Consider the following 18,937-nt stretch of genomic DNA (forward strand, 5'->3'; position numbering starts at 1 on the left):
GTCTTGAAATGCATTAGGTGTCTATTATGTCAGATATTTGATGCTTTCCCCCTCTACAGATTTTCAAATTATGCTTATAGTAATGTCATCATCAAAGACAAAAACTCACATGACTCAGCTGCCAAATGGGCTTTGTGGCACCCAGCAAGGGCAATATTCAGAAAACCAAATCGCTTCAATAACTCTATTATTTAGTGATAGGGAAATAAAGTCCCAAAGATACTGTATGACTTGCCCAAGGTTACACACAAGTAAGTTAAGTCTTCCTTGATAGTGAGCACTGAACTTCAGTGTTGTACTGAAGTGATTGCTACTACTGTCATTATTTCTCTCTGAAATATGGCATGTTTGTTGGAAAAATGCTTATTTTGTCTTTGTCTTGATGGGGTGAAAAACTACACAAAGTGAAAGAACATAATTTTGTACGTAGCTCTTGGATTTAAGTGGTTTTAGGACGCAGAGCTTGCCACAGTGCCTGTTTTAAGGCTCAAATACAAAGACAGGGCTTGAATCTCACTATTTTCTCATCAGAATAACTGGAATGTGCCTAGATACTGGGCCGTTTTCTAATCTTGCATTCTTTGAGCTTGTCTCAGGCCTTCTCTTGTATGTATCATATTATCTTCTCTATCCACAAAGATTTTGAAAAATCAGAGTGTAAATAGCCCCTGAAATAAAGGCGTCATTCAAGGAACAAAGAAGTAAAAGGAGGGCTCCAATTAAAATGATGAAAATCTTTAATTTTATTTAGGTATACTTGTACGGACACGTGTATATACAAATACAGATTGTATGGGTTGGTTTGTGTGTGGGTTTTTTTTTTTTTACATTTTTTTTTAACGTTTATATAATGTCAGCATTTCAAAACAGCACTCGATGAGTAAGTGCAAAGGAACTGCAAAGCAGGGCAGTACAAGCACAGAACCACACGGAGCTGGACTTCACACCCAGACACACACACAATGAGTGGCTTCAATGGGGTGTCAAGAGTAGCATGGAAAGCGGATTTTGACTCATGGGTAACCTCCAACATGCCAGCATCTATTAAACTGTACAGTCAATGGGAGCAAGCCCATTGTAGGGAGATTTGTCTTACATCCGAGCAGCTCTTGGGCAAATGCATGGGAAAAACTCAGTGATGCCAAACCAGAGACAGACCTGCCCATTCACGGTTCTGAGGGAAAATAAAACGTGGGAGGAAGGCAAGAGACAAAAAATAAAATAAAATAAACATAAGAAATAAAAAGGGGGGTGGTAGGCAAACGGGGGTGTTGGTGGAGGTGGTTTTCAAAAGAAAAAACGACTGACCACAACTCTGAGAGGAATGAATGGAGGGGAGTTTAAATGCTTTAATTAATTTTGGGTAAACTACTAAAAATGGCTGCTGCCGTTGCTAAGGCACCAGAGAAAAACAAAGTCCCTGAAAATCCACAGGTACTGTGCAACTCTTCCTTTCACAATGGCAGAGGGGAACAGCCCCCATTTAACCTTCCTAAATGGACTGGCTTGAAACCTTTCCCCTGCTTGGGCCACGCATGATACTGGCAACTCTTCCTGAGGAAAAAATGAAACCGTCTATGAAAACCACCACAAACAGAAAAACAAACCAAAGTACAGAATTCTGTTACCAAATTCCCTAAACCTTTTTAAACCAACATGCCGGGGGAGAAAAAACACCACAGGGCTCCAACATCAGACCTTGAAAACATTGAGGATAAAATATGGATCAAAAAAATCATGTTGTTCCAGGTCCCAAGATGGTGGAGTCTTACGACTGGGAGGGCGATGACCGCACATGAGTCCTGTATGGAGCAGTGTCTCAGCCATTTGTGACTCTTCTCAGCTAAGTATACAGTGGATGTTTCAAAGCCTCAATGCATGTTTTGTATCCTGAAAGACTGTTGTTCTCACTTACAAAAGACATAAGAATCAAATTAATACTTTATTATCAAACACTATATACAACAGAGGTCGCTAATAATACAGAATTTAAAGAACGCAGTTTTTTTTTTTTAATGTTTTACTTTTTCTTTCCTCTGCCACCCAAGAAAGTACAGTACAAAACAATAGTCTAAACTAACACCAACTGTTACCTGGTCTATTAAAGGATACACGGTATCCACTAAACAGACAGATCCTTATTTCCCTGCTTCATGTTGCAAAGCCCTTGGCAACCAGGGGCAAAGGTCGCTGGGGTTTGACTTACTGGGGCTGAGAGGCAGCTAAGGCTGCCCTTCAGACTTTTGAGTTTTGTTTTGTTTTGTTTTGTTTTTAAATTAAAAGCTGCTACAAAATTGCATTGACATCCTCCTCAGCCCCCAGAGGGTTGTAACACCACCGTAAAAGGCCACCAGCACTTTCTGGACAAGATGAAAGCTGTCTGATACCAATCATGTTCTTGGAAACTCCGTGGCAAGAATTACCTACAATTATATCACTCAAACGTAGAGAAGCACACTGTCTACTGGTGTGGATAGTCTTGCTTTTTTTTTTTTTTTATAAACTTAATTTGTAGTGGCATAATGAAGTAAAGGGGTCTAATTTCACTGTGAAAAATGAAAGACAGTGGAGGAGAGGGCCATGAGTAATTATTTTATCATTTGTTAGAGACAAATGCTAGCAAAACCACAGAAGTCACCATTGGTAAAATGAAATTAGCGCTGCTAATGTAGTTATGACTAACTGGAATCATTACAGGATCATTTGATTTCCTTGTGGTTATAGAACATGCAGTATTATTTTGGTTCTGACTATCGATCCATTTTAGCAGGTATCCTCCCCCCACCCCCACGCAAATCCCACTGGACCAACAAGCCTGTAACTATTAATAAAAAGAAGTATTACTGGATATTACTGAGAGTACTGAGCATATAAAGAGTTAAAGGAAAAAAGAATCCAATGCTGTGAACTTTTGTTTCAGTGAAATGGTGGCTGCCTTCTGTGACAAGACTCTGCCACTCCAGAGAAGCTCCTGATGTCTGGGGGAGCAGGACTGATTGTGTCTGTGAGGCCGGCAACCCCACTCCTGTGGTTCCATGTGTGAAGAGACCCAGCAGTGACATCCATTCCAAACGGATCAGGTAAGCCCAGATTACGGTTCAACATGCGTACAACTCTCCAGGGTGCAAGTACCTTTACAGCTGCCTTTCATTCACACATTTTTCTAATTCGGAACTACTCAAATTCGTAGCAAATTCCCATTCATGAAGTCTGTCCATAATATGACCCCTCTCTTTTTTCATATAGGCATTAAAAAAAAAAAAGCCAAATATATCTATTTTTAAAAAAACCTTATTTTGCTGGAATGCTTCCAATTTTTCATATATTACATAATCATTGCATTTATTTTTCATTCTGTTCTGAAAGGCATAGTTCCTATTGACATGTCGTGCAATAGTAAAAAGGCTAGATTTCTTTTACATTGGTCTGACATTTTTCCCTGTCTCGGCTTTTGGACTTCAAAATTTGTGACAGCCTCACCAGTAGTAACCCCCCCCCCCCACCCCAGGCTTCTATTTCCTGGTAATCAACTGGAAATGGCCCTTGTTGGCCATGCTAAGATTCCTCAAACAGGGTCATCTTGCATTTATTCTCCTTCTGCCCCACCCCCACAATGAAACAAGATAGCCCCCTATAATTCTAAATGTATCAAGGGATACCACTTTTTTTCTCACAAGTTTAAATAGGACAAGCATATATACTCACTCTCAGCATAAAGTATATCTAAATAATGTATTTTCTATTCTAGTGGATTTTTAAAAAAATATTTTGTTAAAGTCTTTGGGACTCCATCTTGTTTATCTCCCACAGATAAACACATGTTCCCCCTACGCTTCAGGCTGTGTCAGAAAGGGAAAGAATATAAAATCAACACTTGAATTTTTTATTCCAAACTTTGGAATTTTTATTCCAAATTTCCCTTTAGCCCTCCCAAGTGGTGCTGACTGACTCTCCTGGTGACAGGGGTGTGTGTCTGAGCCCCTGCAGTTGTGGAGTGTGGAGCAAAACGTGGGTACGAGGGTGGAGTCAGGGGAAAGGCCACAGCACACTGGCGCTCCAGCAAAGCCAAATCACATCTCCTCTGGCCACTGAGCTCCTTTCCTTGGTACATATTGTCCCCCAGAGGAGTATCCAAAGCTATTCCATTACACACTCATCAACCCTGGCTTGTCAGCCTTGGGGAAGGTCACTTTATTCATAAAAATGCCTCTTTGAGTTTCTTTAAAAAAAAAAAAAATTGTAGCACCATGGTGATCTGTATTCCAAGGGAAAAAAAAATCTGGTGTGCATTGCCCAGTCACCAAAAAAATTAGAGGCACTCACATGTACACACCCCCACCAAACCTAGTTTAACCTAGTTTTCTCTGTTTTCACCCTTGCTCTGTGCTAGCTAGCATTCCCGCACCCGACCGGCTTTCTGGAAAAAAAGGCTTCTTTCATGGAGCACAAATTTTGCTGTCAAGAGTGCTTTAAGACAGTCATCGTAAAAAATAACCCCAAAAAACAAAACCAAAAGAAAAACCCAAAAAACAAAAACAAAAAACCAGTGTCTCAACCTTTTAGAAGCCTGTTCATTTATATACTCCTAGAGGAAAGGGTGTAATATTATATCTATTCTTAATACCTCCCCTCTGGACTTGACACGGTGACATGATGCCCTGCACGATCATCTCACAGTCCTGAATGAGAAGCATAAATATTGTACGGAGAGTAAAACCCTCCCGGGCCTTGCCGTCACTAGCCGCGTCGGCCGCTATTCTTCCTTGTCCGTATACCGCTGTCACAGTATGCTACCGGAGGGGGGCTCTTAGAGGAGAATGCACAGGCGCTGACGACCACTGGTGTCGCTATGACAATTTGGCATTTTCATCTGGAGTCCATTTAATTTGGAAGGGAGGAGAGAAGTCAAGGGCAAGGGCTGGGGGCGGGGGGTTGGGCAGGGGAGCAGCAACTACTTTAGCCCCTCCTGGCCCCAAGTTGTTGCTTAGAATTCAGGCTGAAAGAACGAAAACAAAAATCTGACATCTGCCAAAAAACCAATAACAAGTCCCTTCTTAGGATGAGCAGTTAGGTGGATCTCTGGTGTTCCAAGACCCTGATGCTTTCTGTGACAGGTGACGGGAGGAGACTGTGCTATAACGTCAAAAGCATCGCCAGGAAGAACAGTAGGATTGCCAAAAGGCGGCTGGGTATCCTTGGTGTTTGTGCCGCGTTCTCACCGCGGGATGGCTCAGCTGACTCATGTACGGTGTCATCTGTTCAAATAGAAAGCACACATTCCAATGAGATTTCACATCCTTAATACCTCTCTTGCAGCAGCCTGCTGTTAACAGACCTCGCCACCCTCTGCAAAGTAGGGTAATGAACCTTGTGCCACCATTGACTTTCATGTCTGCATAATCACTCATTATTTACAGCAAACAAAGGAGAAGCAGAGAAAATTGGACTTTTTCAGCAGTATTATTACTTTCCTTAAAAACTGAGGGGGAAAAATTGTACACATACTGTAACCTTTGGTACGTGAACTACTTTGGGCTGCTAGCAAACACACCTCGCACAAAGCCGAGAGATCTGAATATACCTTTTCAACCCAAGATGCCATGGAGAAGCAAGTGACATGTTGGGGGGATGTAGTTACATTGGCATGTCAGTGGTTGGTCAGGATGGGCTTCCCATTTTCCCCTTTTCACCTGTTTCATAGGATTAGTGTTGAATGCCTGGTGGTTGGTTACCTACGTGAATTTTCAAGTAACTATATGTAATGCCCACTAGACCTCAATGAGTGGTGCCCACTAGTTGCCTACAACTGAGAATCAGTGATGGTGGCTGCTTCCATTACAAACCCTGTATCTCCAGGATTGAATTACTTGAACTTGACTGTTTTTGTTTTTATCAGGCTGAAGCTTGGCACATAAATTATTGGTGTGGATGCAAATTTTCATCTAAATAAAATGGATTAAGTGAGGTAAGCTGCTTTTGTTTCGCTATAAAGTGCTCTACCAGGCTGCCTCTGACTTTGGATAGCCTTCCTGATCTGCAGGATTACCAGGCTTAACTCTGAGACAGGAACTCTGCAGCAATTAGTACCCAAAGATAGACTGGAGGCTTGCCTATGAGCCGTGCTTTGCTCGAGTGTTGCCTGTCTTCTTCCTTCCTCCTGGCTTACCTTGTGCTTTCAGACTACCTGTTCTTGGGGCCCAGGGTGGGGTTCAGTGATAGATTTTTATTTCAGCATCAGGAGACCTTCCTGTAAAAGCTCAGAGACTGTCCTCTTGTATTCACTCAACGGTCAGTCAGAGAGCAATCCCTAAGTATCCCTGCATGACCCACTTAGAACCCTTTAATGGACCACTGAGTTCAAACTCATTTATAGCTTCACAGCACATGTCACAATAAGGATGCTTTCTTTTTCACTATGTTACTGTCGCACTCCCTGTTCTTTGTCCGACAGTGACCCCTTTGCAGGCGCACGGGCTGGCCTCTGCTTCAGATACACGCAGGCAGGCGGTTTCTGTGCATCACACCCACTCCCAGTATGAGCTAAACAATCTGTCTGCTCCGTGTTCAGGCTTCTGCCCTGGTGTGCTCTTCTCATTTGAGCCTGTCCTCATGTGAAAAGCTTCTGCGTTCCTGTCTGATTTGCTCCCCTCCCCTGGACCTGAGCAAACCTGCATGGGGTCGCGATTGGCTTAAAAGACTAGAGAAGGTTAGGAAGCAAGAATGCGGAGTTAAATGGATGCAGAGGGAAAACTCTAAAGCCCCCATGGTGCCAACTACTTGTGGACGCTTCTCTCCGTTCTTCTTCAGCCTGGCAAATGTATTCAATCCGTAGTTCACAGAAATTCAACATAAATGCCCTGAATATCCCTGAAATTAAAATCCAAATCACCTTAAGAGCATCAATATGTTGTCAATCAGAATAATAGAGTACTCTGGGTTTAATTTGCAAAAACCATAAACCCCGAGGCTTCCAGATTTCATTTTGAAATACCATTTATATTTATACACCTGAAATTACATCAGCTCTTGGTTTCTTCTCCATCTTATTTTTACTACCAAATTACCCAATCCTCTTCCTTGTAAAGTCTGGATGTGTACTGATAAAAGGTACTCCCGTCATAAGTAGGTACTCAGCGTGAACTGGAGGGAGAGCTGCCCTCCCTGTCCTTCCAGGATGCTCAGCAAGGGCTAGCCATTGCTCCAGGCAGCATAAGACAGGGTGAATGACCTTGCAGGACGTGGAGAGGAGGAAAGCTTTTGTTTTTCATACAACTGAAGTATGAGGTTACATGTACTTTTCAGTCTTCTAATCATGGATGATTTTTGGAAGTAACCCTCTTCTAAGCAACTGACCAGTAAGTATCATTCTGCCCTCAAAGGGGAAAATCTGTCCCATTAGGGCCACACGGTTCTTCTCTGCTCTCTGTAACATGCTGGTCCTGGCTCAGGGTTCTACAAAGCATCCTTTGAGTCTAACAGGGCCTCAATGTTGGAAGATTCTATGGCCCCTGAGAAGCAAAATGAGAAACTGGCTGTCATTTGGGTAAATCTGAGCAGTTTCTGAATTCTAAGGAAGAATTCATAAGCAAAATCTCTCCCAGTGGAAATTATATCTAACCATCAGAGACTTCCTAACACTCATGATGGTAAATGTGGCTTGAAGGAAGACCTCAGAAACTAAATCAAGTCTTGCCTCCTGCCTCCAGGATTCCACAGTCTGAGGGTTTCAGTGGTTAATTGAGAGAACACTAGCAATATCTGGGAGCATATTATGTGGCATATGTCTGCCCTGAGATCATCCTGTACCCCTGATGACAGGAAACTGGCAGGCAGAGTGTGCAAGCAAACAAAAAAGGCAAATACATTCCAAAGACAGGTGAGTTAGTACACATTGCCGAGAACATGCAGTGGAATCCTTTCAGGCTTTCTGGATTCATAAGTCTAGGTCTATACTCAACCATGCACCACAGTGGTGTAAAGCCACACGCCTGACTGAATTTTGTGAGGAATAAGACGAAGTACTCACACTTATTACTGCATTCCTATAGCCAGGGGTGGTAGCTCAACCTTGTCTTACTTTTCTAGTGTAGCTGCTCAAAGAAAGCCCTTAAACCCAGCCTTGACCGACTGGAGGAGCCTGCACGTCCACTCTCCAACACACACACACACACACACACACACACACACACACACACACAATCAGACTTTTGCAAACTTCCATCAGTTCTATGTGTATAGGTTTGGGAGCCATCAAGGGTTTTAAATGCTCAGGGAAAAAAAAGCCTATTTCCCCAAAGACAGTGACACATGCTCACATATGAATGCATCCTAATATCTTGCATTTTATCATTAGTTGAATTCAAAGGTAATTTTCTTAGTGTCAGAACAGTCCTCAGTGTGTCTCTTGATGACTGAGAAAAACATGCAATCTGTTGTTTCTAAACAGCCTCTTGCTTTCTTGATAGGCAATGGAATACACCTGGAAAAAAAGATTATTGGAAAGATATGCCTACATTCTACCACACCTTACATCAAAAAATCGTAATTCAGGATAACTTACATTTACAACTTGCCTAACTCTGTCATTCTACGCATGACTTAACATTTCCAATAGAGTAAAGTTCTCTTTATGAAGATCTATGTGTCTACTAATAGTAAGAGAATCCTCCTTTTCTACTCATGTTGGAAGGGAAGTTGAGAAATTTGAATATTAGAACTAGATCTGCCTCTAACTAGTGATGTGGCCTGGGCAAGTCTCAGTTATCAAGGGGAAGTGTAGACTCTGGGGTCCTTAGAAGAGAGCCCATCTAACTCAAACATCCTAGGATGGGCCAAGTCCTCAAGCTTGGATGGAGTCTGGTACCTTGAAAAGCCCCAGTAATGCTTCCAGATTTCCAGGACACAATTAAAATATCTCCATGTCAGCACTCAATCCTTGCAACTTTCTAAAGCAGCTAGCTGATCCCTGGGGAGCCAAGAAGGCCTCTCAGAGCTTTATTGTACACACTTCCCATTTGTGCTGGGGTGAGATGCCTGCCTTAGAAAAACAAGAATGCTTGGGGAAAAAAACTAACTCTTCCTGTCAGTTACAGTGTGAAAGCTATTTTATGTCCCGAGGCACTGCATTTACTCAGGGTAAGTTTCCCTAAGGCTCACTGACTATGTCCTAGTAACAATACTCAAAAGATAAAGTGGACTTCACAACCCTTTAATTTCTAGGGCCATAAAAAAAAAGTGCTGCTACAAACAGATGAAAAAAAAAATCTGTTCGCATAAGGTGGGGGGAGTGCTCACATCTTTCTGTGAAGAAGAAATCATTTTAATTCCATTAAGCTTTGAGAAGGTAGCGGGAGTTGGGTCAGGAAACCAGTTAAGATCTTAAGCAGGTAGGGCAAAGAGAGGAAACCAGAGCAAGGTAGGTATACAGCGGCATCAAGGCACAGTCCTCAGGGCACAGTGGATAGAGAGCTCCTATCCCTCGGAATCAGTCTCGTTGAATTTATAACCAAATGGATAGGATCCAGGACCACCTCACCCACAGTACACTACAGTGTAAATGTTTCGATAAGTGCTTGTGTGGGTTTTATGTTTCTTCAGTGACAGGAAAGTTTGGGTGTGTGGAACATAGCAGTAGAAAAAAAATTTCTCCTTAATACTTAGTTTGCCTCAGCAGTCAAGGATTGCATTTGGCTGGACAGACCACTGATTCAGTCGTGGGAGTAACAAGTGTGTGAATTTGTGGTGTTAGGCAACATGATTTTACTTCTCCAGACCAGCTGCTAATGATATATCAATAGCACAAATAATATCTGAAACGTAATAAAGGTCTTTAGAGCAGTTCAGTGATGCATGTGAATTGCCAGAGAAAATTAAATATGTTGAATTAGCTGCTATTTTGTGCAATAGTCTTAATTACTTTTATCCATAAATTTGGACATAATATAAACTTTTTTTAAACATATACGATAGAATTTTTTTCTGTCTTCTTTGAAAACAGATCCATTAATAGTCACAGTGATTCACCAGCATGCTCGGAGGATATGGTAAAAAGTAGTGAGATTTTAGCATTCTGATGGGGCTACTGTGTTAGGATACTGCATTATATCAAACCCATGTCCAAACAAGAAAGGTCATATTTTATCTAACATGCATTAGACAAAGATACTGGAGGAATGAGGTCGAGCGTAAGTAGTATTAGCATCGCTAGCAATGAGCAACAGCAGAGCAACTAGAACATGCAAACATGCGGAGGAGAAGAAAGGAAAAAAAGTACGGAAGCACCAGAGAGAGATGCATTTGTTAAAAGAGAGTCTCTAAGCATACTAACCTGCTGGTTCTAATGAATTTTCTACTTTGTCGTTAACATCGAAAACACGATCATGAACACCTATAGTTTTCATACAGCTATCTATAACAAAAATAGAGATAACAGCCAAATATGTTAGTGAAGACACCCTTCAACTCCCATTTCTTTTTTTTCTTTCTCTCTATTGTCTCCTTTAATTTATGTAGAGATTGTTTTACAATCAATGGCATGTATCCAAATGCCAATATTGTTCCCACTTGCTGTGCACGTACAACAGTCTAAGAAACAACAAGTTAGCAACTGCTGTGTACTTCAAAATAAAAGCATCATGAAGAATGATGAGAAAAAATATGATGAAAACTAAAACATGGATGCTGATATACAAAACAGGTACCACACAGGATTTAACAGTAAAAAAAAGTTGTACCGCGTGAACCAGGACACACGATAAAGCATGCGCAGTGAAGCCACCCTCTGAAGCTCATTCTAGTCAACTTACTTGTTGGTCTCACAAAGACTTTGAGCTTTAGACAGGACCTTCTGCCATTATCTGGGATTGCAGAGGCTGTGGATGAGACAAAAAGAGAAAAAAAGGAGAGAGCGACAACAGATTATTCTTCATTTTCAGATGCAAAGGCTCTCCAAGACGTGCTTCCCCGAACCACAGGAGCAGACTCTCATTTCTCCCAGAAGTTAAAACAAAAACACTTTTCAGGCTGATAGAGGCCGCTAGAAATAGGGCTACTTTCCTATCCCGGGCTTTTCTTTCCAATACAGTGAAGACTCATGCAAGAATGTTGGTATAATCTACAGAAAAATACTTGGGATTTTTATCTCAAAGCCTCTTCCATTTAACTTGATCTGTTATGAATTTTCTCCAAAATAAGAAGATAATGCTTGAGCCCTCTGGGCCATCAGAGAGCTACTCCCCGTCTCCTGCAGGAAAAGGGGCCCAAGGTGAAAGTGCTGGCAAAAACCAGTAACAAATAGTCACAGGCCAACTTAAACATGACCTATTTTTGCGGGGGAAAGCAAAGCTTTGTCTGTCCTGAAAGCCTGTCTGTCAGTGCTTTGCAGGTAATTCAATTAGAGGTTTTACTCAGAACTTGGCTCTGCATTCTCTGTGACTACACCGAGCCCAGCAACTTCCATCACGCCATTGTAAGTACAACATGCTATTGAGAAATCACTACGGTGCAATGGTACATTTATTTTTTAAAAATTTGCCACAGAGAAGGATGGAAGTAATAAAGTGGGCTTACCAAAACATGACAACATGTTTCAAGTTATAATTCATTTGAGGGAGGAACTTGCTTCCCCTCTTCAAGATAATAAGACTGTAAACTTTCTCTGTGCTGGAAAGATTATCTCCCCGTAGTACACACACAGTAATGTCAAAGGGATTTCCAAGGGCGGTAAGACCCTTAATGATCTCCATTTACTAACGCATTCTAGAAATGACAAAAATGATAGAAAGGAGTGCCACATACTTTCCTCCCTGTGTGTTTGCTTCAAGTGGTTTCTTCAGAAAATGCAGATGACAACAATAAAAACTCACATGGCTTACAGTGAGTTTGGTGAGCCCCACGGTGACAAAGACAGGACCCGTGTTTGGTACGCTTTCTCTCTCCTTTGTTTTTATCTTTTATTATTCCTCATGGGAGCTCAGGCAATGAAAATGCTTCTTAGGTGAGGGGATTCAAGATGCAAACTCCAAACCAATTTTACCTGACTGTCCTGTGGTAACTCCAGGACCCCTGTGCTGGGGAACTTATAAGTTCACCACCTAAAAGATAGCAAGCTGTAAAGGACCCTTAGCGTCCCTATTCAACACCTGTTGAAACCTCTTAATTCGAAGACTAAAGTATACAGAAAAGAGGTTTCTGTCCCTCCCCCTTTTCCCTCTGACAAGCAGTTAAGAAGTGCTAACAGCTGGCTTTGCTGTAGGCTTTCATTAAATCAAACTCCCTCTACTGACATTTACAGTAACTAGTGTGTTATTTAGGGCACAATATTTGCACTCTGTGGTTTGATCCAGGAAATGGTGTCCTTCCTGTGGACCCCAACTGCAAATGTGCATGTCACAAACACAGTACACATAGGTGACTCCAATTCATTAGGAAAACCACGGCTCTTGAGATAGTTTATGTCTCATTATTCACGAGAGGTGGTGTGAAAGAGTGACACGTGGATATTTACACTGCCAGTCTATGGATTTTTGAGCTGAGATGAACTCACTAGGAGCCTGAGCCTCGTGCGTGAATTTGGTTTGCCACATGCAAGAATGGACTGTACCGAAGATACCGCAAGACACAATAGGCTCACGGCAGCATCAAGTGTTTGTTTCAGTGGGGGAACTTGGGAGTTTGTACAGGCCTTTCCGATTTGTATGTAGCAGAAATCCTGAAAATCCAGGACATGAAAATCATTGCAGGGCGCACCGGAATAACCAAACCACAACAAATGATAAGCTATCTGGGAGAGACAGCAGCGGAGTTCTCTCACCAGCTCTGAGAGATGGACACTGAGCCTCAGCTACAGGGCTGACTTACATCCTTCTGTAAATTAAGATCATAAAATACAAACATACATAAATACATAATCTACTTAAAATAAAAACCTCTCTTCCCTCACTTCTCCATGACTTCCTCCTCTCCTATCACCAGAAAAGCTGTAACAATAACGTGATTGACACTTTCTACTGTTTGACTATTATACTCTAATCCTTAGAAAAGCTCATGAACAGAAACTAAAAACATATAATGTGAGTACACAATGCAGATGACATTAAATCAGTTAACTCCACAACCTCTGGGCCGAGCTCATGAAATCAGTTCTTAACCCTTACAGCTAACCTGAGGGGGCAGGCCAGGTCAGTATCACTTGGGTTCCTCATTTACCACATGGAGAAACAAAGATCAAACCAAAAAAGCATAAAAACGTTTTATGTAAGATTTTAAAAAGTAAGACTCTGGCTTTATTGCACGTTATGTTCCAGGTTTCTTAACCCCAGACTCCCTGGATGACAAATGTCGGATGCCTTCACACTATGGACAAAACGCTTAGGATTATTTATTAGTAATAGCTGAAGATATAAGGAAATCTTAAAAGTGCTTTACCAGAGTCACAAGTAAACAACAAGCAGTGGGCTGAGCGTGAGGAACACCAAACAACAGGGGAACTGACAAATGTAACAGTCACACAAGTGAAGTTACAAAGAAAATCCTCTCAGGATCAATTATGAGCAAAAAAAAAAAAAAAAAGAGCTGCAGATGGACACGAGGGAGTAGAAACTGAAAATGTGCCTGGCTTGTCTCAGGAGTGTAGGTAATACTCATCCCTATAATTCTAGAGCCACACCAGTTTATAGTGACCAACACGATCTTAGCTAAAACAGATCTTATTACTTCTTATGCTACTTGCCTTAGAGAATTAATAGGGAAGTTTTGAGAACTGGTCATAATTACTAACTGCTTCATCTATCCATTCAAAAAGCTTTAAAATTCCTACTGTGCGCCAGCTCCCCTGTTAGGTCCTAGGGGTACAAAGCTGGTCAGACACCCGGTCTCTGTCCTTGTGCCGTGCTTATTCCAGCTGGGGACATGACCGTGAAGCACACGAGGGATCGCTGTGATAACTGAGGTCTGCATGGACTTGGCTTGGTCCAGGAGGGGGAGGATGTCCCAGACGTGTCGCTCAGAGGGAATTTTCTCGAGGCTTCACAGAGCCTACAGAAGCCAATCAGTAGCAACTGGGACAAAAGAATGAGAGCATTTCCTCCCTAAGTTCCCACATTGGAACTTCAGAAAGCAAAAAGATGTGTTAACCTGCAACAGGTGAAGAAAACCTAGACTTGAACTCTATAAATATGCATGGTTTTTCTAGCAGAATTTGTCAAATTAAAATGTGAAATGCAACTCCTGTCTTAACCATTTGTCTCATAATCCAAATCCATATCCCTTTATTCAGTTTACTGCTGAAAATGTACATTTGGAGTCCGGAAGCTGGAAGTAGGGCATGGGACCATTAACACAAGTACACCCTCCCATTCCGTGATCTTAATAGCAACTTTATAAATCAAACCACAGGGTCCCTTCCCCCTAATGATCCGCAAAGTACCAATCAAAACCTTACAACACATAATGAAATATAATCAGGGCCCTCTGGTCTCGGTGTTTAGAGTATCGTGCTCATAAGGCCACGAGGGCTGCTCTGTTCCATGACCTCAGACAGGCGCCCTTACTCTAGCCATTCCTGAACACCTCTTTTCTTGGTCTCCTGGGGCTCAGGTAAGCTCAGCTGAGCACTTATCAGCCAATTGATACATAAAGGGGACCACATTCAATGCCCCCCTCATCAGTACTTCCACACGCTGTATTTAGCATTGTAAATATACACAGTATTCACATCACAGTTCACTACGGACTCATCAGTCGGACGTGGCAAGAATATAATGGCATTGTGCTTTTGATAGGTAGCTTCTGACCCGACTCTGACTACCCTCACTTGCGAGTGGGCTGGACCTAGTGTTTTGCTTCTAATGAATAGAATACAGCCACTCTGACAAGATGTCATTTCTGTGATTATGTCGCAGAAGACTGGGACTTCTTTCTTGCTAGCGCTCCCTCTCTTGCTGTCTCTCTTGCTCATGAAGCAAGGTGCTGTAGTATCAGGATCTCAGTGCAGAGGGCCAGTGGCAAGGAACTGAGAGAGACTTCCAGCCGAGAGTATGCAAGGACCTGAACTGGCTAACCGTCTGGTGAGTCAGCTAGAAAGTGAATCCTTCTCAGCTCAGCCTTTAAAGGACTGTCATCTTGTGAGAGACTCCAGAGGACCCAGCTAAGCAACCCCTGGGTCCCTGACCCACAGACATTGTGAATACTAAATGTCTTAACCCCATATTTGGGGGTAATTTGTAATTCAACAACTAAGTGATATAATGCTGTATAAAAACACCTCCGTGCCAACAGAGGCTTCCCGCCGACTTGAGGGGAGACCTAGAAACTAACGCACTGGGGCATCCTCTCGGGAGGACGGCCAGGCCCTGGTTCCCACGGGGCAGCTCCTTTCTTGTTCTGCTGCCCTGTCTACACGACTGGATCCCTTGCCAGTTTACTTTTCAAGCTACTGTTCTAAGTCCACTGAAAATAGGCCTTGAAGAGAAGTAATTATAAACTGCTGTTGAAGAAATACTACAAGATGTATCTATTTGTTTTCACTCCAGCAGTTGAAAACGGTTTTTCATTTTCCTTCCCATGCCACTTAGTTTGTTTTTGCTAATGCGGCCAACCTGTGCTGTTCTGTGTGATTATCACGATGTCTCACTTCAACTCCAAATTGCTGGGTGAACTAAAATGAGCTTTGATAGAAAATGTAAACTTAAATGATAAGACAGAATGCCCTTCCTCAAACAGGAGAAAGAGAATGGAAAGGTGAGCTTTAAAACATGTGAAATAAAAGGATTGTAATGATAAGTTAAAGCCTCTCTCCATATTGAAAAAGCTTGTATCAATTATCTTATACACAGGCTATTACATGAAATACAAATATTTTGAGATTTCAAGCAACTCAAAAGTAGTCAAGGCAACAAACGTCCTTCTTCATGAAGAACCAGAAGCTTAGCAGGTGGGATGATACCCTTGTATTTTTCCCCCACATTTTTAAGCCCAATACTGTACTCGTTTGTTAACCTCAACATCTCTGCCGAACCTTATTCATCCCCAAACCTTCATTCCAAAAGCCAAAATCCTCCTTTACTGTATCCCTTGCCAGTCTGGATACTCCAAGAAGTTTTATTTTTAAGAATAGCCACTTTCTTCTTCCTTTTAAAGAAATGAGTGTGTGTGGGAGCATTAAAAATGCAGTTTTCCATTATGTTTGCCACAGGCAATATTTCTCAATTTGTGCAAGTCAAAAGAAAAGATAGGCTATTAGTTGTTAGCACAGCCTAGTTTTTTCTCTGTAGGTTTTCATGTAGTTTAACACACAACACAGATATATGCAAATTAGACAGGCGAGGGCAGATTTAAGCATTAATATTCCTTTCACAATAAAGGCACAAGAAGTAAAGCCCATTTAAAGAAACGGTACTACTGAAAATGTCTTCTAGAACATAATGAATCAAAATCCATTTTGTACATGTGGGTGGAGGGTAGGGAACAGAAGAAGTTGTGGGTATAGGATGGAGATTAACCAAAGCCATATGGACTTCTTGGAAAATGGTTACCAGACCTACAGAAAAAAGTCTTAAACGTTAGGCCTCTTGTTAGGAAAGAATATCCCAGCAACAATTTGCAACTGGTTATCTGCCCTTTCTTAAAAAGCAGCACAACACCTAATTCTCATATTAAGAACAAAAGGACCAGTTAGGATGGACTACATCTCACCATTCTACCTTTTGATATTTAAAACCCACATGTTTGAATAACCTGCTCTTGGCCCCAGGTTTCTTAAACGTCTGTCCTCAGAGCGACTCCAGGAGCAGCTGCGGATGCCCACACATTTGCTCTTTCCCAGCCAGCCTTGTCTCAAGCCGGAAATCACTGTGAGGTTAAGGTCAAAGCCCCAGAGGGAACACTTGGAAAAGAGGTTACCCAGTAAAGGTAGGAGCCTCGAGGAAACTTAAAATATCATGTAAATATTAGATTCTTTGATTGGGCTCCGCGGATTTTCTTTAAAAAAACAAACAAACACACACCAAAAACTAGGAAAAGAAGAGGGGTGTTCCCCACTGTATAATGAATAAGCTCGTCTACTCCATGAGCTAAAACTTGGGTTTCAACACCAGGGAACTGTGACAGGGACAGATAATTAGAGTAAAGTTCAGGGAGAGGGAAGTAAAATTAGTTCCAGCTGTGCAGCCTCAGACAAAAGAGAAAAATAGGAGGTACCACCCATCACACCCCTTGCTCCCCCTCTGCCGGCTCTCTACCCCCTCAGGCAAAATTCTCACTGCAAATGCTAACTTCAGTATTATTTAAATTCCAGGAGCTAAGCCTCAGTAGATCAATTATTTTTTCTTGGCAACCTCAAATAAATGGCTGAGGACAAGTTTCTTTCCACTGATTTCTAGGAAAACAAATAGGACATTATCCTGCTTTTGTACACATTTATTTTAAGTGTGGGCAAACTCTTCCTTGCTTTTTAAAGCTCAGGGACAACAAACTTGTTCCCACTGCTTATCCAAGAGGGTATGATTTGTCCCTTATATTTCAGTATCTATTAAGGCATGACCAAAAAATAACCTGGGTTTCAGAGAATGCTTTTAAAAATATCCTCTATATAAGAAACATTTCTAATTCATTTTAAGGAAAAATTATGTCAGCCTAAATTTATCTCCTGCCATGATGTGACTGGAAAAATCCACTACACATAGGCGCAAAAAACAAGATAATATTTAGATAGCATTTTAATTGTTAACTATATTTCCTTGTGTTTAGGGTTTTGTTAAGTTCCTTATTGGATATTTTACATTAAAAAATCAATACACAGTTAGGAAAAGTAAGCTTCCTATTAAAAAGCGGTGTTAAAACTATTTTCTGAGACCTGGACTTGCCTGAGGCCACACTATTGAAATGACTGTCCCAGGTCATTGAGGTCAAGTAGTTCCTTCTCCCTTGTTTGTGGTGATTTTGGTGAATTTTGCAGCCTGCAGATAATGCAGGCTGATTCACTTACAAAACTCTTCCTCAGCTAGAAGCCACATAATAAAGGTAATAAAAAACCAAAAACTCAGACAAAGGGTAGAACTCCTAGAAGCCCAGAGAGGAGCTATTTATACTATTCCTTCTCCATAGGCTCCCTGTGCCTCCTCTGTGATCTATTACTGGGGTGTCCGTCACCTGGTAAGCAATGACAGCCACAAGTCCCACTGCTCATTTATACAGTATTAACAGCGACAGTGTTGTTATCCTATTAGCACTAAACGTAGCAAGACAGTAAATTACTAATAAGTCATCAAGTTAATGCAATTCAAAGAAGCCCCTGGATGAAAGCTATCCTTTCTTTGAAACTTTCAAAACCACTATCATCCTTATCTTCCCCGGTGAGGGGCCTTGGAAGGGACATGGTTTAGTGGTTTGAGTACATGCTAATAATGATCTGAATTTTCTCCCTGGTTCACCTACTCTGACGTCTGTGGTGTCTTTCAGCTGCTAAACCTACCTGGGCCTCTCTTTCCCTACGAAAAAAAAATTAAGTCTGACCTACTTTAGAGGGGCAGCAGACTGTTACATTGCACTTGGAAACTCAGGTGACAGATCCCTTTAGATCTAGAATACCAGTGCCCCCCTCGTCTCCACATTGTGGGCATGAGCTCTGCGCTGCTCCCTTAGCAAGGGACCCCGGTTCTAAGCACACAATTACAGGAAGGGGAGGGGCCAGGTTATGGATAGTGGGGAGCAAGCTCTTCACCACAAGGAAACCCTGGGGGACCAGTGTGACCTTTTACTTGTAGCCTAAATTAGAAAAACTGGATTTTACTATAGCTTTGCAGTGGACGTGGCGGGTGAAGGGGTCTGGGTGGTGGTGAGAGGTCAGAGAATTAGAACGGCACGGGATGACCTGTTCCTTTTGAAAATCATGCTAAGAGTGCCTGGGCCTGTCTCCAATATTCTTTTGCATCATATTTGG

At 41.9% G+C, this 18,937-nt stretch overlaps 1 protein-coding gene across 2 annotated transcripts in view; it reads right to left on the bottom strand.

Annotated features, from left to right (window-relative positions):
* Positions 1-719: 719 nt before the first annotated feature.
* EFNA5 (ephrin A5) overlaps positions 720-18,937 on the bottom strand; it is a 271,701-nt gene continuing 253,483 nt past the window's right edge. The window contains exons 3-5 of one of the 2 annotated variants that reach the window (XM_002917813.4): positions 10,806-10,871; positions 10,328-10,408; positions 720-5,255 (exon numbers count right to left, since the gene is read on the bottom strand). In XM_002917813.4, coding sequence (XP_002917859.1) covers positions 5,134-5,255; positions 10,328-10,408; positions 10,806-10,871 — 269 coding nt within the window. In that variant the 3' untranslated portion in view covers positions 720-5,133. The remainder of the gene's footprint in view (positions 5,256-10,327; positions 10,409-10,805; positions 10,872-18,937) is intronic. The other variant, XM_011223163.3, reaches the window with a different exon arrangement.

Source organism: Ailuropoda melanoleuca, chromosome 3 (genome assembly GCF_002007445.2).
Source record: "Ailuropoda melanoleuca isolate Jingjing chromosome 3, ASM200744v2, whole genome shotgun sequence".
Classification (NCBI taxonomy): Eukaryota; Metazoa; Chordata; class Mammalia; order Carnivora; family Ursidae; genus Ailuropoda; species Ailuropoda melanoleuca.